This window comes from Ostrinia nubilalis, chromosome 1, assembly GCF_963855985.1.
Source record: "Ostrinia nubilalis chromosome 1, ilOstNubi1.1, whole genome shotgun sequence".
NCBI lineage: Eukaryota > Metazoa > Arthropoda > Insecta > Lepidoptera > Crambidae > Ostrinia > Ostrinia nubilalis.
In genome coordinates this window covers 9,846,527-9,872,247 of record NC_087088.1, presented here as the reverse complement: position 1 = coordinate 9,872,247, position 25,721 = coordinate 9,846,527, and the positions used below count along the sequence as shown (strand labels likewise).

The 25,721-nt window shown below is 38.3% G+C and overlaps 1 protein-coding gene across 2 annotated transcripts in view; it reads right to left on the bottom strand.

The window, feature by feature from the left end:
- Positions 1-25,721, bottom strand: part of LOC135071681 (protein grainyhead) — a 103,510-nt gene that overhangs the window by 22,984 nt on the left and 54,805 nt on the right. For both annotated transcript variants that reach the window (XM_063965460.1, XM_063965466.1), the window contains exons 2-5: positions 21,013-21,219; positions 13,065-13,227; positions 9,618-9,772; positions 1,874-2,036 (exon numbers count right to left, since the gene is read on the bottom strand). In XM_063965460.1, the coding sequence (XP_063821530.1) occupies positions 1,874-2,036; positions 9,618-9,772; positions 13,065-13,227; positions 21,013-21,219 (688 nt within the window). The remainder of the gene's footprint in view (positions 1-1,873; positions 2,037-9,617; positions 9,773-13,064; positions 13,228-21,012; positions 21,220-25,721) is intronic.

Sequence of the window (25,721 nt, the reverse complement as noted above, 5' to 3'; positions counted from 1 at the left end):
ACTGCTAAGAAGATTATTAAAGGATAATACCTACATACTTGTTTATTGTTTATAATAAGCCTACTTGTATGCGTCACAGTCATGATTTTAACTTTTATTGCGAAGGAAAACCGATGAATTGTGAACGTAAAAACAAAAAGAAAGGATAAACAAAAATATGAAAGTGAATACATGACAGTGAACCAGAAATAGTGACCAGGAGCAAGGTAAGCTGACCGCGGTGTTGCGGTTGCAGTTTCCCGGCGAGCGAAGGACGCGCGACAAAACGCGGCGATGCGTCGCACGATGCGACACACGACACACCCGTGGGCGCATGGTCCGGCCAATAAAATTATACGCGTTACATTCAGCTCGTAAATATTGAACAAACATCGATTACATTTCCGCACAGAAGCAATAATTTTGTACGTTTTATTCTTACGGTTGCGTCGAGTTATAAATTGAGATGTTCGACGAGAGGCTGCCTCACGACCGTGTTTTACGATTGCCTATTCCTTTAAGGGCAAGTTACTGCTAACAGATAGTTATGAAACAAAAGAGTTCGATTTACTAAGTATATTATGCATTTGGAAGATTTTCTTTCTACGCATTGTGATTCACTAATTACATAGCGATGTGTATGTAACTGTAAATTATTATAAGAAATTTCAATAAAAGCTTATGTATTTGTATACAACCGTATATTCTTATAAATATGTCATCTTTAATATATTTCCACAAATTCATGCATAATTTGAACGTTATTGTTTATTCCAAATTTAACACACTTATGTTAATAACTATCGTAAAAACTTACGGCTGTTTATTATACGGACCGGCAATTTTAAAATAAAATGTACTGTAAACGATAAACATCGATTGATAGCTTTCCAAACAATGTAGTTAAGTATGGACGTGCGTAAAGCTTGAATGAAATGAAGACTTGTTCAGATAAGTTTTGTATTATGATCATTTTAAGTAGATACTTGTAAGCTATTTTCAAAACAAGTACTCTATTGAGATTTGATCCACCCGCAGTGAAAGGGGGACTATTACGACCAATCTGATAATTGATAAAGCTTATACCTATACTCAATATTTAACTGAACAAACTATGAAGATTTCGAATTCATTTTGCTACCCATTACGATGTAAGGTTTTACCGCGTTGGCTGGTTGAAAATTGATTTTATCGTCCGCAGCTCATCGCGCCGCGTAAGCGCATCGAGGTTTTTATGTCAATCGCCCCGAAGGGTCATAGTGCCAGAAGATTGTAATTATTTACATGGCTACTATGTTACTGATGTTTATTCATGACCCTTAATGCCTGCGTGCGTTCCGTTCAGCTGACCACTACTAAGATAATGACTCTCATCTAAAGACTACGAGTAGAATACAAAATACTATTTAGTGTTTACCCACATTTTAAAATTTCACCGCAAGAAACGTCTGCTACTATAATTATGTAAGCGAATATCAACTATTATAAGGTCTGACATTTTGACAGTGATCTAAATTACAGCAGTGGTTAGTAGAAGGAAACACAAAAATAAACGTTTTCTAAATGTAGCAAATACAAAGTATGTGATTAATGGATATTATATACAATGTTACAAGACATCCAAATGGATGCACTTACGTCAGATTAGTTTCACATTAAAGTTGAACTGAAGACACAAGTAATTACTTATTCACGTTTATGTGTTTAAGTAATTAAGCATAAGGATTGTAATTTAAAAAGAATAATTACATACGTAGGACCTATAATTTATACATATGTAAGCGTACAAATGGTAAATAGAATATATTAATTAAATTCCTAATCAATTCGCAGAAAAAATCATGGTGACTAATACTTGGCTTGGCCAATAACTTAATTCTTAGGAAACACTTACCTTTACTGTTTGATTCTTGAGGGGTTTGTCCGGGTCGTGTATGTATTCCAAGGTGATGCCGTAGAACTGGCCTTTGTTGATGTACGTGATGCGGTCGTCCTCCCGGCGCTGCGAGCTGCTGCTAGCCGTCTCCAGGTGGTACTTGAACCCGTACGAGGAAAACCTGACACAAACATACCAAACATAAATAACGCATCTTTGTTTGCCATCGAAAATAAACGGCATGACGTGCCGAACACCTTTGCGTGTATTCAAAAGAAAGATAAACATCCAAAATCTTGCGCGTACTGAGTAGCGCAGTAGGAGAGTGGTTCTAAATGACCGTCGGGAAATAAAACGCACATTACAATCTGGTTTCTGAAACATTTAGAAAAAGTGCGATTTCTTCTTTGAGATACTTATCTACGAATACACGTTCTCCACAATAAAGTTTCCATGAAGTAAAGTAATAAAAGTGTGCAAAAAGTGGAAATCTTAATTGCACCGCCAGTAAAGCTTGTCAGCGGTGTCGTTACATAAAGGCGTGGAGATCCAGTTCGTAGTGCGCATTGAAAAAGTGTGTTTTCTCGCAGTTTCCTGCGAGTGGGACCGGCGGAAGGAAAACCCCGCTAAATTAGCGATCGCGTGCCGAAGCTCGTTAGCGACGCAACGGCGGCGCGTGAGCCGCGCGACGCAGCGAGCGGCGTGCGGCGGGCGGCCGGCGTGCGCCCACGCCTGCCTCAGTAACACAAAGAGAAAATGCACTAGGAAGGGCCGATGTTATTATCAGCCGACTCTATTGTACCCCGCTTTAACTTATGTAACACGATAAAAAGCCATAAATCGTTATGAAATATTTTAATCCGCTAATGAAACCTCTGGTGGTATTTAGGTATGCCGGTTTGCGTAGGTACCTCAGACGACGACGCGGCGGTTACACCATTACTTAAGCTTTATTGGAAACAATTTGGTAAACAGGCCCGCTGATGTTTGCGATTTAAACCGAGCTTGTTCAGATAAATGCCGTGTAATGCAAACGTGAGCCGACATTGACGGATCGGCCGCAGCGGCGTTCGGCTATCTGATGCTCTCTAAGTGATTCCAGGCGCAATTTACATTCGCGACGTTGCTCTCTACTGTCATTTCAACTATCCTTTGTTTGCAAAGATGATCTATCCCGATATTTTCATTGTGCAAGTTTTCCTTAATTTCTTACAATGAGCAATGCGATCCTAGATTAGGTACATCCACTTACGTAAATTTGCAGATTAAATGCTATGAATAAAAATGCTGACTCATAACAATAAGAAATACATGTATCAAACCTCCTAAAAATTCATTTCAGAGATAAATGGGTATTGATTTTTAACAAAATAGTCTCACGTTTTCAACGTACAGATCAAGAACACAATTCTTTCTTATTCAGAAATAAATAACACATTGTTTTCGAATGAGCTTCATTACAAATTTCAGCGACGACGCAGCCGAAAAAAGGCACTTCCTGCGTGAAGACGAGGGCCTTTCATGAATAAATCAATCGACGAGGCGAGGAAATTGATGTGTGTGCAAAAAGTCTCTGGACGCAGCGACAACAAAGTGCTCGCGGTAAAAACGCAGCGCGATAAGAGTCCGGCCAGCCGCGAGCACGCCGCCGCGCCCGCCCCAAATTAGATGCGCATAAATCCGGCTTTGTTTAACTTTAACGTAACTACGCACAAAAACAGACATTACACACCATCATAGTCAAATATAGAACGCGACAATGCACCTGCATCAATAAAAGCGTACATAATATACTACAAGGCGAGTCTATCGATGCGATCATCTCGTCTGATCACAACTCATTGTATTGTAAAACAATACGATTTAAATAATATTCGAAGAATATTTTTTCGACATCACTGACTTGCTTATAAGTAGGTACTGAAATCTTTATTTCATAATAAATCAGAATATAATAAAATTCAAGCAAATTGGTATGTACAGTCGCGGAATGAAAAGGTTCGTCAGTTTTCAAATTGATTCCTTCAACGAATCGCGAGCACATATTACCTTTTGAAACTATGTTACAGAATAATCTCGAGTTAGAGAAAATAATCTTTAACTGTTCGTCAGTAAAGTTCAAAATTATTCAGATCAAAGTTGTTTGACGATTTACTTGTCAAGAAGATTATTATGATTGATAAACTAAAACCTTCTTGTTGGTTCAACCTGCCATTATCTATTAAATAAAAAAACTACATTTTGTAACATTGCACTGATGGGATAGAAAAATAATCAAGCAAAACCTTATTCGTTAGCAAACGTCATATTTATTTAAATGTTAGCAGCACTGTTTCTTGCACGATTATGTTGGCAGGTTTGACTCTTACAGTACCTAGTGCAAGCAAAAACCGACACTAAGGTGACGAACCTTTTCATTCCGCGACTGTACATAAGTAAAGTAAGTAAGACTACATTATCTACATAAAACTTTGGAACAAACGATATTGTATTTCGAAGATACCCAAGCTTTACAGATGAAAGTAAAACAGAAATCTATTTCAAGGAACCCATGTAAAACAGTGACTGGTTGCACAGTTCTTTGGTTTCCTTTTTAAGAAAAAAGGTTCCTCTGCTTAAATAAGCTATCATTCTTCGGACTTGGACGAGATATTCCTAACATTTATGGGTTCTCGAAAGTGTATATTACAGTAATACTAACTCTAACCGTTCTAAATTCATGGAAATTAAAAGATACTATCTGTTAATACACATGGGATGCTTGATAGTATGTTATGGAGGAGAATACGCAGCACGCCAAGCGGCCGCCGTGGTTAATGAGAACGCTTAGCCAGCGTAATGGCGGCGCGCTGATTGCCGGCTGCGCCCGCGCACCTAGGGCTACCATTTTCCGCAATACACAGATATTCAAGCACGACCATGTAACTGCAGCTGAATATGTTTACTTGCAACCATCTGTGATAGCGGATACGAAAAAAAGCAAAACAAATAAAACTCTTGCTTTACCATTACCCGTTACTTAACGCATGTGAATAGCCTGTTAATCCTTTTTCTTTCTTCATGGGAATGCCAACCCTACGCATACGGAGCGGCCAGCACGAAGCGTCACAACCTCATCCTCGCTACACTATAATTATTCACTGCTACCATCCTAGTAAACGATCGAAGAAAATCTTTCGAGACCACCGGATGGGGGCACTGCATTAGGGGTAAACGCCTCATCACGCGGACGTGAAAAGAATTAGAACATGTTCAAACATAAGACATAAAAGTCATTAGAGAAATTACTAATCTACTTGTAGCATACCACATTAAAATCTACTGAGTTGGTATTGACTGACAGCTAAGTAATTTCTATTTAGATGCCAAAGTGAAGATATATACAGGATGGAATTTTGTAATACCGGGAAAGTACTCTCAATACTGTAAAAAAGATAAAAAAGTCTACTCAAAGAAAACATGCCTTTATTTTTGAAAAGAAATAGAACTGCATTCAAAGATTTCCAAAAAATTGCCTACCACACCCGGGAATCAAACCAACTAAAATCTGTTAAAAATTACACCCTGTACTTTTATTGCATCGATCGTTAGGGTTACGTATAAGGATGAAATCTCTCTAACAAACTTGATAAATCAAATGAAAGGAAAACCATGAAATCTTAAATTAACCTATTTACAGAAAATTTTATGGTAGGTATGGACGCGAATTTTCGAAAATATTTCGAAATGAAACATTATATATTAGTTGTGTAGGTATGTTTTTTTTATCTACCCGCAATTAAAAACAATACAAAGTCAAAACCATTATATTTAGCAATCGTTGTAAATATACTTATTATTATTCTGTGATATAAGGCTTAATAAATTGAATGTTAATCCAAACATTATTCACACTGATTTTAAAAAAATAAAGAAATACCTAAAACATGTCACTAAAATAACATTATAATTCATGTTAAAATAACAAACAGACTGCGAATGAATATAAAAATCGGCTAGTTTTCGTCCACATGTGAAAAGTTCTGTCGGTGAAAAGTCCATAGTGGAAAACACCTGTCGTCGAAACACACAAATGCGAACCATTCTGTAGGCGAAACGTCCATAGATGAGACATTCTGACGGTGAATCTCTCACAAACGAAATGTCCTATTAGTGATCAGTCCAATGGCAATGGAGAAATGACTGTCGGAAACGGAAAACGCTTGCAGAATCGTTCTTTTTAACCGACTTCAAAAATGGAGGAGGTTCGCATTTTGAGTGTATTTTCATTGTGTACTTTTAGATTTGCAGCAACAGCACTATTATCGAATCTTGCATTTGAATATTACGAGTATTAAGAAAACCTATCCAATCCTTGCATCGCTTGTTAATAATAAATTACTTGAGTATCTTAATTTGTGATTCGAAGAATGAGGTCTAATACGTTCTAAGTGGTAAACACATACGCACACATCAGTTGATTAAGTTACTGCCTTTTAAAAGCTCATTCCAGCGTTGAGCAGACAAGTAAATAAAGTGGCTGGTGGAGGCATCGAGGGCTTTTTAAGTGCCTAACTGGCTGGTAAGTAATAGTCCAAACATTCGGAGGGAATCGGAATGACTGTAGCAGCCTGCGAGCGCTGGTATCGCCGAAGAACGAGCCCATATCAACATCGATGGTAATTTAAGACGGTAGAGGCGACCGAGCTATTTGGGCCAAATGCAAGCAAGTAATTATCGAGATAATAATGCTAATGCACTTATCATGTCGACGACTGCTTCCGCCGCGTCGCTGGAGTCGTTTCTTTGACGATTTGTTAGCGTTAGTACTACTCGCCCTCTTTATCTTACATTGGACTGGATTGCTTGACGTCCATCTAATGCACACCTTTATTACTTTATGGAAAATATTCAATAAGACTCATTTAATACTTACTACGTTATCCATTAAAGTTTGCGTGGAAGGAAATTATCATCATTTAATAATTACTTAATAAGCTTCGTGCCAAACAGCTGTAACTAAATTCATAAAGTAAAGAAAGACAAGTTTTTTTATTTCAATGAATATGTAAACCTACATTTGCACTACAAAAAAAACGGAATTCACACTTTATGCATTTTAGGTAGGTGCCTACTTTTTAAAATATTTTCTTTCATCGGCATAAAAATTGTGACTCATTATTTGCCAATATCTTTATAGCTACTAAGTTGGGTATAAACCAGGAAATGTCTAATGATCATTAGTTTAAAAATGAGTCATAAACAACTTAATTAAGGTATAAGTAATTACATCAGTTGCGCAGGTTAATTAGCAATAACGCGATGCATTAATTTGGGAATTGAAAATTATTTCGGCCATAAGAACAAAGAGTAAGTACTAGCATTTATCACAATACATACATAGTTTAATGTGACAAATATAACATACTAATGCGAAAAATAACGGTGTGTGTCAAATTTTCACGCCAACAATAGGTCTACGTCTTCACTGGCAAAGCTAATAGATTTTATTAGCTTTAATCAATGAGAGAAATTAAGGAAATGACCACTTTACACACCCTTTTACTGTTGTATTCAACACTCACGAAACACAGTTTAGCACCATTTAGAAAAGTATCCGCTGTACGAGTGTACGTAGTATATCAACATATACGCACACAATCACGTCCAGTTTTGTTTGTAGTGATTTGTCAGTCATAAAAGTAAGAGGCTTTATTTATACATAATATTGTTTAATGTATACGTGTTTACACACTAGCTATAATCTAAATCAGCAGGTAGTAATGTTACCATGAATGAATGAATATCGTACCTATATTAAGTAACAGAATAATCTAATAGTAGACTGATTTTAAATTAATTTAAGTAGGTAAGCTATAATACCTACTACGAGTCCAACCTCAGTTAACCTGTGTATTTATTAAACGACTGCTTCATATAACTCGCTAAATGGTGCGTTTTAACTTAAAATGCCTTTGCATGTGTGAGTATCCGAAACGTATTTTATTCTTCTTAGAAAGGGCCACAAATGCTACATACACTAATACACATGCGGCGAGGTGCAAAGTGGTCGGTCAATAGTTGCCTGGCTTGTCCGGTAATGTCCAGCCTACACGTACACAAATCGCATCGGAGCCTACTCTTGTTAACACTAAAATTGTTTTGTTGTTTACCATGTTAACTTTAATTGACACCATTACTTACATTGTTTTATATTCTTTTAATATTATCTTTTTAGCGATGCGCATCAAAATAAAGTTTTTACCACGGAAACGAACTAATAAATGGCTAACAGTTGGACAAAAAATAAGCGCCAAATTATGCAAATTACCTACCCATGATTTGTAGTATACGAGATTTTTCCGCGTGTTATTATTATTTAAAATGATTAAACGCTTCTGTGATATTATTGTTTATGATATCAGCTACCTCGTATATTATGTAACATATAAAAGAGAAGCCACTTTTTGTTAGTAAAGAGTACGACATAATATTTTATTAAAAATCACGATCAATAAAAGTGTTGCCTACTACATATTAGGTGCCTAACAAATGACTTGTCTGAGCTTTACACAAACCTTTCAATGTAACAAAAAAATAATATGATCAATCTGTTATTGAACAGTCACTCATTAAATGGCTCAGTTTCCGAGTAAAAAACGAAGTGATGTAGAACTACGTCACACGCACTATTTCCGTAGCGCCCTAGTGGTTTGGTAATTAGAACATTAATAGTAAGATAAGTTGTAAAAGTAAAAGATTTTACTCAGGAAATACGGAAGTACAACGGGAGATTGGAATCACATTGGAAAAAAGCCTACTACGTTCTAAATGAGAAAATAATAATATAAGTAAAATTTTATAAAAAAAAATTAAACCGACTCCAAAAAACCTACACTAAAACGTAGAAAAATAATTACTAATTACCTACTTATTTATTAGGACGAATTATTAATATTTATGTAGGTATACCATGATTGATACTTCTGGAGTCGGTGCCAAGATTATGAAACATGTAAAGTTTGCCTGCACCGACTCCAAAAGTATCAATCATGGTATACCTACATAAATATTAATAATTCGTCCTAATAAATAAGTAGGTAATTAGTAATTATTTTTCTACGTTTTAGTGTAGGTTTTTTGGAGTCGGTTTAATTTTTTTTTATAAAATTTTACTTATTTCTTGCTTTTTAGTTAACTAATTATTACCTTGATGTTACCACTGAAGGTAGGCAGTACACTGAGACCAAAAAAAAAATTGGTTCATAATCGGCGGAGATATTGCGTATAAAAAAGTTCATCCCCAATTTTCCACCCTTGGGGGTGAAATATTTTCTTCAAATTCGCATGAAACTACCCTTTTGATAATACCTATTCAACAAAAAAATAATCGTTCAAATTGGTTTATAATCGGCGGAGATATTGCGTATAAAAAAGTTCATCCCCAATTTTCCACCCTTGGGGGTTGTTTTTTTTATTATTAAATTTAAATGGGACCACCCTTGAGGTATTACCTATACGCCGAAAAAAGATTTGTCCAAATCGGTTCATAATTGGCGGAGTTATCGCGTAACAAACATAGAAAAAAAAAAAAAAAAAAAACATACGGGTCGAATTGAGAACCTCCTCCTTTTTTGAAGTCGGTTAATAACGAATATATGTTGGCGATAGGTCAATTAAAACAATAAAGTTCATCAAAACACTGAATTTCAGCAGAAACGATAGATCAATTAGGTAACAAATGCATGCGCGTTTTAACGTTAATGATATAGTTAATACTTACAGTTTAGCAATCTGTATCTTGTCAGCGTCGTTCTGCCTGCCGAAGTCGTGCCAGGGCCTGGTCCTGGGCGGCTGGGCGGGCGAGTGGTGCGCCGAGGGCGTGCCCCGCCCGTCCTCTCCCACGGGCTGCTGGCATATTACCGTGTAGTCGAACGACTGCGCGGACAATAAGCAACCTTTACTACTTCATCCCTAATAGTTTGATACACGGTTCTGCAGTTCACGACTTCGAAAGAATTAAACGAGCAGTACCTCTAGTAGGAAAAACTTTCGAGTTCGTTTCGTTGCGTATTCAAAGTGTCATCGAAAAATTTTGTATGAAAAATTAAACAGCGCCCCCTATATTATAGCCGCCCTAGGGGGCGCTGTTTAATTTTTCATACAAAATTTTTCGATGACACTTTGAATACGCAACGAAACGAACTCGAAAGTTTTTCCTACTAGAGGTACAGGTAATACTGAGGTTGTGTTGTAGGAGCTGTGAGCCGATTTTAGATGTCATATAAGAATGCATTTCTCGGTTTCTAGGCAAATGTTTTTGTATAGTCTATTTACATTTGATTGAACTAAAATTCGAAGTTAATTCATAAGCACATCAATATTACTAATATTGTTGTGTGTGTGTGCCTGTGTTTAAACTATACAAACATAAATTATTTATTACTATACCTCTGTGTAGTAACTGTGTACAATTCTTAAAAACTCATGAACTGTAGAACTCTACAATATAATAAGAAAAAAATCAGCTCCAAAAAGATGCTATGTAACAGAATTTCAGGTGACTAATGTGGCTATTTGAATGGGTATCATCTACCAAAATATAGATCAATTTTCCAGCTTTTCTGTCCCTTGTACATATTATTGGTATCTTAATAGTCATTTTGAAACTGATATTTGTTTTCATCATCATCATCATCATCATTTCACCCATAGGACGTCCACTGCTGAACATAGGCCTCCCCCAATGATTTCCATAATGGCCGGGTGGTAGGTAAAATTTGTTTTGAAGCACCAAAACCCAAATAAATTACGTGTGGAATCAAAACAAAAGTAATTCAGACATACCCAGCTAAGCGGAAAAATTGTGCTGTAACTAAATAGTATTCTCAATGATAATCACTTAGCATGACCAAAAGAGAAAAACGTATTTATGTAAGTTAATCATGCTGTATTAGAATGTTAAATGTTAACGATTACTAACTTTGTTATGACTTTTGGAACACTTTGTGCTGTCGAGTTTTATCTTTTCAGTTGTAAATTAGCATCGTGTATTGTTATTAAAATGATATTGAATAAAAATAATTCAATACATAAACTGATGAACTGGAGCCATAATATGATTTAAGTTAATACTAAAGACATTGCTATTTAAATTACATGAATGTTAATCCAGTCAAATCAACATTTTAGTTAGTATATTTTCTCACATAAACGTATAGAAACAATGAAGTAGATAAAAAATAATTACCAACATAAGTAAGCTATGATTGATATTATACAAACATATTAATTAAATCTGCCTAATAGAATAATGAGGCTTATTATTTCCATGAAAAGTCAAAAATATCTTGCGTCACGTATTTACTGGTGTGATTCTTTATGACACAATTTTCCATAAATTAAGCCTAATTAGAGCTAATTTATTATAATGGTTTCACATTAAAATAACATAGTTATACGTAATCGTTATTAATATCCGCAATTATAAGACTTACAATTACACAAAAATTCCATCTTTTGGTAGGTACCTACTAAAATCAATTTTAACGTGTACAAGTAAATAGCGTGCTGTTTATTTATGCTTTAAAATATTGTTAGCGATTAAATAAACAGTACGACTCGGAAGCAAGTTTAATAGCGCAACGAGACAGCGTCTAGAAATACATTAGTGTCAATTATTTAGATTGACTAGGTACGTCAATGTAACAAAAGGTGAATTTAATAAATGCTAAATCTAGATTATTGTAGGGAATTGCTCGTGATTGCCACACCTCGGCACCACGGCGTCCTTCACGACCACTTAGCTGTGCAGCTCGATTAAAGTCATGACAATTTGTTATTTTAATGCGTAAACACATAAATTGTATGTCAAATGCGGGGTGTAGCGGCTAGATCACTCCGAAGGCCTCGCGTGGCGCTGGCTCTATTGTGTGTTCATCAGCGCAGCTGTAATTAATAGGGCTCAGTAATTGTGATGCCTATTCTTCTACCTACTCATAGGTCGTTAAATGCAGCCGTTAATATGTAACATTCTAATAAGATTCCAAGCTAAGTATGTATGTCTGATTAACTGAATATGGTTATAGTATAAGATTCTTATTTGACTAGAATAGCACTCACAAGTTAGTGATGCAAGTATGTGTGGAAACAATAAATAAAACTGAGCGCGGGTGGGCTTCAGCAGGAGTGAACATCTCGATCTTGTAGTTATCGAGATAATACAGAATCATGCTGATAAACATTGTTATGTAAAAGGTATTAATGTTCGTATAGTTTGTTCTACGTTTCATCCATACTAAGGTAAATAAATACCTTTCATATGATAGACTGTAAACAAAATAAGTTATGTGGTCCGCAATGTATAGTTTTGTTTTGTATTGTGTGGTGTAGTAATGTGTGTGAGAAGCCCGCCCGCCCGCGCCCAACTCTCGTAGCACCGACCTGCTGAACGGCGGTGTGGTCTCGAGGAGTGACGGCGTCTGCGCCAATTCCGCTGTCCGGTGATGGCAGGTCCACAGTCAAGCCAGCGGCCGCGATAACACTTTTACTATGATAGCGAGGCGCTGCGTATCGCTCCCCAAACGCGGAAGCTGGCACTGACTCCGCTTCCCCATATGGCGGTGCTGCCCTCTGCTGGTAGCCATCACTGACAAAGTAGTCTCTGTAGTAAGATTCGCCGGCGAAGGTGGCAGGTTGGCGAGGGTACTGTTCGCCATAGGGGGTGGGGCTGGGGGTGCCTGGCGGCGCGAACATCTGGGCGGCGTACATGGTGGCGTCCGGCAGCAGCGAGCCGGCCGAGGAGGCCCGCGACGGGACCGGCGACGGGGAGGCCGCTTCGCCGGGCTCGCCGACCGCCACCTGCGGACACACGCGTCTGTTACACGCGTTCTCCCAGGACAACTGTCCGCTTCGCAACGTCGACGCGTACATGCCGCGTCGTAACACAGTTCACAGCTTCACGTACACTAGTCGGTTCGCTAATAACACGATCACGTAAATATTGAATTCAATCCCGGTTGTGTATAGTCCTTCGGGGTCGCCTGCGGTGGACACTGGGCGGGCAGCGCTGGCCAGCCGGTGTAGGGCGCGGGCGGGCGCGGCTAGTGCGTCGCGAGCACGGTGCTCGGCGCATCGTACGCTAACCGCGATAAATAATACATGAGTGACCGGTAAGGAAAGTGTGTGAGTGCGTGCGCGCGCGGCGGCGGCGTGCGGACGTGTGACGCACCTTGTGTCGCTGCGGCTTGAGCGCGTGCGGCTCGGGCTCCTCGGCCACCTTGCGGCTGAGGTCCTCGGGCTCGCGCTTCACGAGCCCCGCGTGCAGCAGCCCCGACAGCTCGCTCAGCTCCGCCCCGTGCGCGCCATTGGCCGCCTTCAGCGTTCCGCCGGCCCTGCGGAGGGGAGACAGGCGTGATTGGCGACAATGCGCGCGCGCACCTATTTCTACGCCCGATCTCATCGTGCGCGCGCAAAAGTCGTCACACTATCATTCTCACTCTACCTGCCATGCACTATCATAATATTTTGCCATGGTTGAAAATTATAGCTTTCTTAATAATATATCAACCACGAAGTATTAATTAAACGAAATTGGATCCACGAACGGATGCATAATCAAGAAACTTAAATATCATGATATAATAAATTGGCTTGGGCAGTGATTTTGAAGTAATATTTATTTTAAAAAAATACATTCACCGGTTTAAAAATCTTAACAACATAATCATCGATTTTTTTTTTTCATTTAACATATTATTTTATTATATTTTAATAATAAAATTAAAATTTGACTTGTAGGTCAAATTGCGTGCTCTTGTACACAGTACTCGTAATGTGTACAGGAGCTTTACGAGGACCAAGCGATAAAAAAAATGTGTGAAAAATACATTACAAATTCACTTAAATCTCTAATAGTTGGGAAAAGTTTTAAAGAAGGTATATATTACACATTTTATAAAGTTAATATAATTTTAATTTTTATATTAATGTAGCCATTTTTTGGCTTTATTGTGGGATAAGCTTATGAGACACCATATTATGCATTAACATGCGCTCAAAAAGCACAACATATTGATATGATTTGATCACTATAAACAGACATAGATAAAACAGGTCTTTATTGTATATTATCTACCGGGACGTAAAATAAGTAGGTCTTACAGAAATAACTTTTTCTTTACCAAAAGTTCAGATAAAGTTATCAAATTGATAAATAACAGAACAGAAAAAATTGCAACAAATATTCTGCATCGAGTCGATAAAGAAAACTCATACATATTTATTAGCAAACCCTTTGATAGCTGATGTTTGAACTTAAATGGCTTAAGTGTCTATAATTACAGGTTTAACAAAAATATTTAAAATAATCTGTAACCAAAACATTATTTTATTAAAGTTCCATAATGCCCTCATACGTCTCTTGTCTCATAAATAAAATAAAATAAATAAACATCCTTGGACATTTTACACTGCGCCTCTAGTACCAAAGTAAGCAAAGCTTGTACTATGGGTACTAGAAATATACTAAATTTTGTGCCTAAAGACAGTGCCAGATAGTTTATTTTTATTGGGGGGTAATTTTGAATATGTATCTTGATAATCTTTCCCATGAAACAGTTACGCAAAGTGATCTTTGCAATAAATAAAAAAAGAAGGAGGTAATACCTACCTAACCTACCCAAAATAACAGTTGACAACCATGAATTAGATATTATAGAGTATAGAGATCATGTTTACCATGATACATGAATGCATGAAAACAACACAATGTAATGTATCATTGAGCTTGATTGAGTATTCCTAAAAGTTTATCAATTCTTCTTTCCACAACGGAGAAGCTCTTGGCCTGAATCTCATCTGATGAAAAGATGATCAGGAAAAGTGGAAGCGAGCTTTACATGGAGTCCTCAACCACAGAGGAATTTAATTTTACTAATATTTTCAGAATTATCAATGTTTATGTTGTTAAACATTTAGGGTCTACAAAGCTAAGAAACTAATCGGACAACTTCATTAAATTAACCCAAACTTGGTCGAGTAGGTAAATTCAGTTTTTTTTATAAGAAATACTAATCAGAAACATAGAATTTATAAAATTGAATAGCATGCTATAAAAAGTATGATTTATGAGGCATTCAAAAATTCGTGGGTCCATGCTAAATTACTACAAACCTTATAAAAAGAATATTTGCATTTTGTATCAAAAGGTTTTCAAATGACTTGTAGTTTTACTGTAACGAATGAACTACGAGAGTCTCTCGTGGCACATGGATACAGTCTTAACGCCAGATTTGTTACATTACAAGAGAATAGGAATCAAAGGAAAATGGTAATGAAGCAAAAAAACTTAATAGATATATTTTTGGGAAATAGCTAAAACCTAAATTATGTAATTTGAATCTTTGTCACAGCCTGTGAACACTCAACTTTACATTTAGTTTAAATCCATTTACTTTCTATTATGTTGTAACTTTAATTAGCTAATAATTACAACAAATTATAACTTCCAGTTCTAGTTATTGTCTTCATAAATTAAAATGTTTATTTTCGCAATCAGACGTGTATCAACAAACGTTGCCTAAACACTGTCGGTGGTAGTGAGGGAAGGCGTGTAAGCGAGCACATTAAAGTCGTTTGATTTGTTTGCATGTGAATGCAGCCACCTCCGCAAGCGGCGCGGGGCGCGGCTTTCGTCGGCCGTTGTCAGTGCGCGCCGATTTATGATAATTGAAGACATGTTTCATTGGCGCTCAGATGTTTATTTTAGATAAGCGAGTCGCGCGGCACTATTTCATGCGTCCGAATTGGCCGGACGCGCGACCTCCCGCGAGCTGGACGCACCACCGTCCGTGTCCGATTGCAATTCTCGCTCCGCTCATTCTTCACGATTTATGCATGCGATTTGTAAGAGAAACACGTCGAGTGTGAAATCGCTCATCCGATAAGATAAAGCTCCACCAAAAATATTTTGGAAGATATCAGAGTTTTTCGTTGATGCGGGACAGCTAGATGATTTGATATGTCGAGTAACGGTTGAATGTTGTGACATCCCGAAGGGATTGGATCGATTACTTTTTGCGCAGCATGCAAATTGAATTCGTGCTAATCCGGGCGCGGCTTGCCGGCGGCGAACAGCGCGGCATCGTTATTCATGTTCGCGCGGCACAATGCCGTGTTTGCTTGTCGCTCATTGTTGGCGCCTACAAAAACGCGAGACAAAGCGCTCGGCGCTGACAGCTGAGAGCGCACTCCGAGCCACCACGCTTGCTAATCGCGCTCGCGGCTACAGCCATCACTGGGCTTCCTACAACTAATATTCTAGAAGAGGACATTCTATTAAAAGTAAAAATTATTTACTTAAACTACTAAACAATGTCAAAACACAGTTTTTTTGTAAATAGTATGTATGGACCACGACAAACATTTTAAAACCAAAATCAGCTCAATCGGCCCAGTGCAGCCGTTCTCGAGTTTTAATCAATCAGACTAACGAACATCAATTCATTTTTATTTATAGATAGATTACGTATACCATAATATCATATACATTATGATTAACACAATTTGAACTATATCCCTAATTCAAAAATGTTAGTTTCCCCTTCGTAACCTTCAAAATGTAATAGTTTAGACTAGCGTGTTTTCGAACAATTTTAAAATAAATTGGAATTCATTGATAGAGATTAAAAATAAACTCAGGTAGCTAAAGTTAGTTCCCAAACCTTTAATCTGATATCAGTGTCATGTTGCATGCAGATTACCATAACAGTCGCGCGGTAATAAAGGAGGCGAATGAGCACCTTATCTAACGACTCAGCGCCACATTTTACATGCAAATATACATTTTCTTATCAAAGCGAGATCGGTGAGGCAGTCGGATGCAATTGCTATTATAATTATTTGCAATGTTTACTTAACACCCTTTCACACATGACGAGATCTCGACAATGCGATGCTTAGGGTGCAGCAACCCCCCGCGCTACCTACTTAAGCATTGACGAAATATCTCTTATGAATTACAAAGAACGTCATCGAAATAGCTACATTTGATATTTGATCTATCTGCATGAAGGAAATACTTATTATTTTGCATGCATGTATGATCGCTACGAATTCCTTCATTAAAACGGCAAAGTTTAGAAAGTTTTTGCTATAAATTAATAAATTTTTTATATGCATTTAAAACCCTAAAAATTAGTAATCAACGAAATTCAGACACAAAAAAAATTACATGTACCTACATAGCGAAATCTTATAAAATAAATAACTATTATAGAGGTATTTTACTAGTCTATAGAATTGACACTAAAAGCTCTAAAAGCTCTATGTGTGTTCACCTCTGACAATATAGGGAGGTGTATTCCATTTCTAATACTGCTATTTAGATTTTAGGGGGTTTAATATGTTGTACTTTGTAAAGCCTACAGGCAATATCGATTAAAACACTTCTCTACTGCTTTAGTGGGTCTTTGCTAAGGCATATTGAAATGATATGCAAAAACGGTTAACTTCATTATAACTTTGAAAAAGTAGAGCAGTAGTTACTTTGTAGTATTCAAATGTGGACAACCCCTCTATAAATAATATCCACTGCTAAAGCACGGATGATATTATCGCAATCAAATCAAAGGCGACGACAGTTTATCCATCGTTTGACGAATAGATTAGAATCTGTCGGGCGATAAAATGAGACGAAGGAGGCGCTTGCAGCGGATGCGGCAACGTAATTCCATTCTATTTGAATATATCATTCGACTAAATGTAGGTTTATTGCTACTTTTCTCACGGAACTAATACATTATCGAAAACTTTAATTGAAAAAGATTTCGCCATTTGTCTATGTCATTAAAATGAACGTTTGATTACGTATACTAACTATATGTAGGTAGGTAAGCAATTAATTTCCCGTTAGTTTTCCTTAAGACCAATTAAGTTAAAACTTTGTGAGTTAGTGCCGGCTAGTAGGTAAGTAATAATATCTGCTAGTCCGTTAATAATAATCCGCATAACCATGCATATAGAATTTCTGTAAAGGGCTCTTTGAATAATATTCGCATGTAAAAAGATGGGCAGTAATGAATGGTCAAGCCCCGATTTCATATTTCCCTACGCGATGACCACGCGGGGACATAACGATGTTACTATCTTTTTATTTATTATCTTTGTAAGAGGGTTGGATGTATTCGAGAGAATTGAATGGCATTAACTGCTGTGTCATTAACAATGCGACGTATCTTCAAGGAAAAACCGGTCCTGGTTCTAAATGGGTCACACGGTTCCAGCTCCCTGGAGCTCTTTGTTGAGCCACCGCCATGCGGTGTGCGCTACCAACGCTTTTTGCCGTTTGCCAACTTTTTTTCATTAATGAAAATCTGTTTAAAATAATTTGAAACATCAAACTTTAGTTATTTTACGTCTTGTTTTCCGTTTGCTAAAATGTAGAACAGGCTATTTATTAAATAAAACCTTTCTTAGTTATAATATTATTTACATGTTTGCCTTATAGATTTTCCGTTTGATTGAATATAATGACCTGATCAATCGAATGGATAATATTGATTTAGCGAGGCACTTGTTCATTAATTATGTATATAGGTGTTTTCTATCTTTACATCGTAATATAACTTGAGTGCGGAGAAACTGATTTCCCGTTAGTGCTGTAAGTGCGAACAGTGACAGGGTCAAGAGGGCGAGGCCCTCCCCGGAGGCATCCCGCGGCGCGTTTCTATGCTAATCTCGGCGTTAGCATTCGACAGCCTCCGACAACTATTAATGATTATTGCTGCTTACACACTGCAGGTATTAACCCGCAATGGCTATAGTCCTAGAGGACGCAAACAGTTACACTATGCCCCCGCACCGAGCTGCGCTCTTACGTAACGCTTTCACGCCTACGACGGATCTTGGAAGGGACCTATAGGCGGAACTAGTTCATTTCTACATCTATCGAGCATTCAATTCAAATAATACGAGCGATTTAGACAACAAATACAGTGCTCCAAACCTGACGATGCACTGGCGTTGAACGATTAGCATACAAACGCATTCGGGGACACAGCGCAGCGATGGGTGCGGGCGACTCGTAGTTCGTTATAATTTTGAATGTATGAATGAGCAATAGCAGCGCGTTGAACCGGCGCGTGGGCCGCGCGCCGACAATGAGACAAGTCCTGGGCGTCCTTGTCAATGTGAGCCGCTTCCAGCCACATCCGTCTATTGTCATTATTTGTATTTATGCACTCCCGTGAGCGGTGACGAGGATGACAGCACGAAACGTCGCGTCGCGCTCCGCATTCCCGGACGCCCGCGACCTCTGGAACAAGAGCACCGGGCCCACGGCTACGTGTGCGGCGCTACGTAGGAGGACTATATTTACCACTTCGCTCGTTATCTAAATAGGTGACGCATAGCGCCCACCCTATGCCACAGTTTCTATTATGAAGACCATTTAGATAGATATGTGTTTGCATCTTAACAAAAAATATTCAAAATGTCACCCATTCATAGAATTAACATTTTCATGGATTTAAACGACTTTTTCCCTTTTATATGCAATGTTTATGGAATATAATAAAACTTCCATAAAAGTATAAATGGTTTGTATGGGGTCAAGTTAACATTATGCACTACTTGTATAAGAATGTCAACCGGCGTTTGCTCATTTCTGCGCCGCTATTCAAAGGATGCTGTTAACAACCTCTTTCAAAGAGCGAGCATAATTTGATCGGGGTCGCATTTCTATGGGAATACGGAGACTCCGTTCTTGTCATCCTTTTTATACTAAATTTTATATTAGACACTGGAGTTGAAAAAATCGTGACGAATAATTTGTATTAGGTAGGTACTACGAGTACCTACGCTATGGCATTCAATATTTAGCGGAATTTAGTGATTGAACTTTGACAAAATTTAGAATCTATTGAATATCATCCATTAAAAAAAATCTAGTATTTAATACATTTTAACACACTCAAACAAGGGACAAACACAACATGCAATACTTATATTAAATAAAAAATAAACAATATAATAAACAATCAATGATTGAATAACAAAAATATGATCATAATATTCAAATTTTTCAAATGGCATATGCGGGCAGGTACTCGCAGTGCGAGGGGCGCCGCACAGTTGCGAACTCTTATTTCGTTAATCCCGCCATAGGTATTCAAATGAGCACCTATGATTTATTGAGTGGAACATTAACATTTTTATTATTTGTTATTCTTACACCTTTCGCTGGGGCCGGAAGCCACGCGGCGTCTTGTCTCAGTGTACTCGTCCGTGAGACTCAGCCAAACACACCCCGGTTACAATTTAGCACACAAAAAACGCCTTACAAAAAAATTGCATATTATCATAGTTTACATATAAATTTTACGCGAATTCATTCCGTATTCACCGCGCCTCGAAATTCGGCGATTATAATGATAATTGCTCTGATACACGAACGTTCGATTTGATCTACGGCCGTGAGAATCGAACATCGATTTTTCCGCAATATTTACCTTGATTGTTGTCGATGTCTGGAGACTTAACCGTTTTACATATTCGTATAAGTTTCAAATTAAATCAGCTTAACATTCGCCCGTAATTTAATCCGTATATCATTAATTGAGATTACGCTCTACACGTATCTATAAAAAATATATTTTTGTTTATTAAGTATTCATTTAATCATTAATTTGTGAAAAGATTTACTCAAAAAACTACTCAGCCATTTTTAAATCATGCTAATCAACATCAATCATCAGTTTTTATTAGAAATCAGAAAAATGGAATTGTGAAATTACCTGAGGTTTTTAAATGACATAATTTAAATTAAAGGTAATTTTGTACTTACAGTTATTATTTATAAATTGCTAAATTAAATCAGAGAACGTACAATGTGTAAAACTATATAAATTAGTTACGTAAACTACAGATTTTTTTTCGTAGCAGTCGTAGTAGTCTTAGTAACGTAGTCATCTACGATTTTTATACTACGATATTCCCAAATGGTTTTTAACTTGCAAAAACAAACAAAATCTTTCAGTAAATTGTGCTACCTTTCGTAAAGTAGGTATGTACAATATTATCATAAGTGATTCGTCATTATTTGCGTGTTTCAGCGAAGTTAATTTTTTGTGTGAGATTTGAAAACAGTTTAAGTTTGTGTCATAAAGTTTAAAACTTACTGCCACACATCCACCAGCTTGGCATCCTTGTGCAGATTGAGGTGCGAGTCCTGCGCGATCGGCGGCAGGCGGTAGTACTCGAGCGGCTGCCCCGGCTCGTCGGACACGTCCAGCACCGCCGACGTGGCCGCGCTGAGCGGGTGCTCCGCCCCGCTGTAGTACGCCCGCCACTGCTCCCCGCCGACTTCCATCACCTCCTTGCGTCTTCTGTTGACAAAACATCAAACGTCACCACCTTGTACGGAATAATCAAAGCAAATTAATATACATGAGCACCACTACGGCCGTAGTCAATCGTTGCGAATGTTTCAATCGCAAATAGGGTTTAATTGTTTAAATTTTTGCAGTTGTCCGTTGGAAATGTGGTATTTCGCTCAGTAATGTTTAATTACGGTCAATATGATCCTGAAAAGTTAAAAAATAACTGATATGTCGTAAAATTGCCTCGTACCTTTTAATTACTACTCGAACATACGTTATAGTTTAACATAATAAACCGATTTAATTAAAGAACTTGTTGGTCAATCAATACTATTAACTCAGTCATAATCAACTGAATAATTGTTTTAAAATGCTAATATCTTATACACTCATTTGTTTCTATAGCTTAAGCACATCTATGTTTAACTATTCTATAGACTTATTGGTGTCGATCAATTCCGTGACCCCGAATATTATTACCACTCGGAGCCTATCAAGATAAATCCGTGTTAGACAAACAGCTCGAAGCAACGCAAATAGATGCAAGATCATTTTCATTCACTCTATCGAATCAATCGAGTAAACATAACGTAAAATACTGGTATCCCAAGCCTGTAGTTTTACGACTGGGTCGACTACAACTTACGAACCAGTTATTAGGCGTGACCATTTTGGTACGGATACTGACCTTTGATGGTACCGAGCGGTCGTCGGCGCATAATGCGACGCTACGTTTGCTAATTGTTGCGTACACAGTGGCGTGAGTCAGCAGAGCAAGTGGCCGGTTTGAGAGTGAAATGAGGAGGCACCGGCGTGGAACTGGCATAGGCGCGGGGGCGTCTGACCCGCTCTAATTCGGGTGGTTCGCGAGCGCGTGGCCATACGTCACGCCGCCGGGTCGGCCGCCACCGGCAACCTGATGTAGAACAGGTCCAAACCACTCGCAGAACCGGAAGGATACGAGGCAAATCCCTGCTCCCTCGCTAACCAGTTTAGGTCGTCTGACGTCACGCCCAGCGGTATCCGACGATGCAGACAAATAAATAAAAAATGTTGGAAGCACGCGTCGGACGGGTTTGACCGGATCGTAGTTCTACCTGATTCCTGTTCCTGGTGGTGTGTTGATATCTCGGGAGGTCATTATATTTCCATTGTAAAAAGTGCAATAGGCATTAATGGAAGATACAAACATAGTCAGGAATGCTCACGACACCTGTTTTTAAAAATGCACATTTTGGTGATGCTTCTTCTGTCACAAAAATCATAAGAAGTACCAAATATTTTTATGGTATGGTCCCTATATGAGTACATTCATGTGAAATTGTTTTAATTTGTATGAAATGAGGAAAGAGGCAAGAAAGCATTTTCTTCTCAATATGAAATTTCAGGACGTAAACAATACATATTTGCTACATCCTTGCAAGCTCTATTATCGCGTTGATAGAATCAACTGAATGATGTTATCATTACTTAATCGATGAACTAATGCAATCAGCAGAACATCGTGTTAGTGTCAAGTGAGAACACAAAGTGCGAATTGGATCGAGAACTGGAAAAGCCAGCTTCTGGCATTTAACCAGCCGAAGCGTGAGTCATTTGACGAGTTAACTGGCAGGGGCCGGGCGGCGCGGGTGCACCACGTGAATGAGATTCCGGTAGGTGCGCACGTAAAAATCGTGCAACGAATCTAACAGGTTTACTGGGTCCTTGCGAGGCCACCGGGACTGGTCTAACCTGCCCTGCGCAGCTGAACCTCGAAATTCCGACCGTTTCCTATCACGTTTGGCTCGAGCCGATACTACAAGTAAACATATGATGTGCAAAACATTTTTGTTATTGTGCCAATTTTGGCACAGATTTAGATAGGTACATTTCAATAATCAGCTGAATTCCTACCCAAACAGTTCATTTGAATACAGGAAACGTTTTTTGGAACCAAATGAATGACCTAAGTATTTCTAGACTAGACTAATACGATATGCAAGTAGAGCATCGTGATTTACGCAATCAATTGACAAAGCATTTGTTGACTGGCACCTCAATAAATAATTAATTGATTACTCTTTCTTTGCTGTCAATTGTTCGAGGCATTCAAAGTTTCGCAAGTCGCGTACTCCTTGTCTGTTTGTTTGGCGTTGTCTATTGAATGGAGCGATTAGAAAGTAACGCGCACAGCTGTCACGACGCGACGTGACGTATGCTGGAGCGGAACGGATGACTCCGTAAGGGTTGAAGCGCTGCACTACACAAACAAAGCATTCGGCACGGCCATTCAGTACACGACCGTTTCTCAGACAACTTACGTGCACATAAACCCTTGAATAAGTACCACTATAAACCGATGATACCGATAGCGATGAAAGTGAAACTGTTTTTTTTTCGACATCAGGAGAGAGGCAAAATTGAATAAGTGTTTTACGTCCTCGCAATTAATGTCACGGGTTTGAAATAAATGAAACTTTATCTCGCGAAATGCCAAAATTTACCTTCAAAAGAATTTCAGCCGACATTTTAAGACTTTTGCATTAAGATCAAAAGAATACGATCGGAAATATTCCAGAGTTAAATTGTCTGACATGATGTAATGTAATGTCTAAATCGTTGAAAATAAATCTCTCTGTAGGTGATGATACGTTTGGCGCTACTTAGCATGTAACATGATTAGTTTTGAGGTCGATTGATTGTGAGGTCAATTTATTGGAGGTCCAGAGCCGTACACGAGGCGGCGGCGAGTTTCGAAAGGCGTCGCTCGTCCACGTCTACGTCCGGTGACGCGTCCAACTATCGATCATTCGGTTCGTTAATAAATAACACGTTGGCGGCGCTCGCCGCTTATCTGCTGCTCGGGCATGTGGAAAAATTTGGTGTAGGTGTCGTAACGGAGCGGCACGCATGTCTCGTAGGGCTGCGGCCGCGGCGGTCGTTGCCTCGCGCCTTCTCTGGTTCGTTATTAATTAAAACCCAGCCTCGACAAATAAAAGAACTCTCCTGTACCTATACCTAGCCAGCATCGTAGACATATTTGACGTGTATCGATGAACATTCATATTGACTTGTAAGGGAAACTTTCTCGTGGGGCTATTTAACCTGTCTCCATATGCAATAACCTCACGTAGCTACATATCCATAAACGTTAGCTGGACTGTAGAATATATTGAATCACGCGTTAGCGGCGGAACAGGCTGCGCAGCTTCACCTCTCTCACCCGGCAGGTGTGGAGCTGCGGGGAAAGTGCAGGGTGTGGCTAAATCTAAGCATGTTTTATCATTGGTGATAAGAGAAACTAGTATCGATCGCAACTAACGACTCATTACGCCGAGATAATGCGAAGCTAAGAAAATATGCTATAAACTTATTTTTCTAGTCGAGATACGTTGATGTCTATACTACGAGATATATGTGCTCATAAAATTACTATCATAAAAAGTTGTACGGTTAGCAGGACCATAGCCATTACCCGACTTTCAATAACTTTTCTCTTAGTCTGTACATCAAGCGTATAAATAAACAATAGCACTTGAACTTTTGCAGTTCGAGCTGTATTACCTGAATATGTAAAGTCGAAATAAAATCATATTTCCGTTTCTCTTCATCATTCGTTTCTTACTTTTAAGCATTACTACGCTCGAGTAATCTTAAATACGCAAATGCTGCGGAACACGCATTATAATCATCACTTAAATAACGACTACCAAAAATAGTTAATAACATTTATTTTACGTAAATTGGTATCCGATTTGAAAATATTAATATTATACATTAAATGCATCACATTAAACTACGCGGTAAATTTATTTATAGCAGCCATTAGAAATTACGATACAGGTTTATTTTCTGGAGCATAAACTAAATGTGTTATTTATTAAAATACGATTAACATGAAATTACCTGTTTGTAATTATCAAATTACAATTTAGCTGACAATAAGTAACGATACCAATTTTGCAACAGTGAAAATGTGTCATTATTAATCCATTTTGTATTCCCACATTAAAGCTAACGATCTGAGGTGGAATGTGGAGTTGCTACATTTCGTCAATTAAAGAATTCACTGTCTTGGTTTGTAGCTGCGCAGGACGCACGCTGTTATGGGACCACAAAAACGGTACATTCTTCATACATTCCTCATACCATAAATAAATAAGGGATGAGTACAGACAAGGGCCAGCGGGCACCGAGCGCGCACTGAGCACCAAACGAGACGCATTTTCGACAAACCTCTTTTTGCGGCCAGACGAGGAACGCATATGCGATGATTCATTTACGGACTTCTTCACCATACAAGTATGGCTAACATTATTACTTCTGTTTTCTTGGCAGCATTATGTACGGTCAACAAGAAATGTTTTCTCAGAAATATGCGCCCACGCAGATTAAAGATGGAAACGCAACATGGGCACTAAATAAGTCATGTCTCCTGTCTGCGTAACTAGTAGCGCTCGAGTAATCTGAAAATTTAATGGCGGCAAATAATTATACCACGAAGGTTTCAATTACTCGCACTAAAC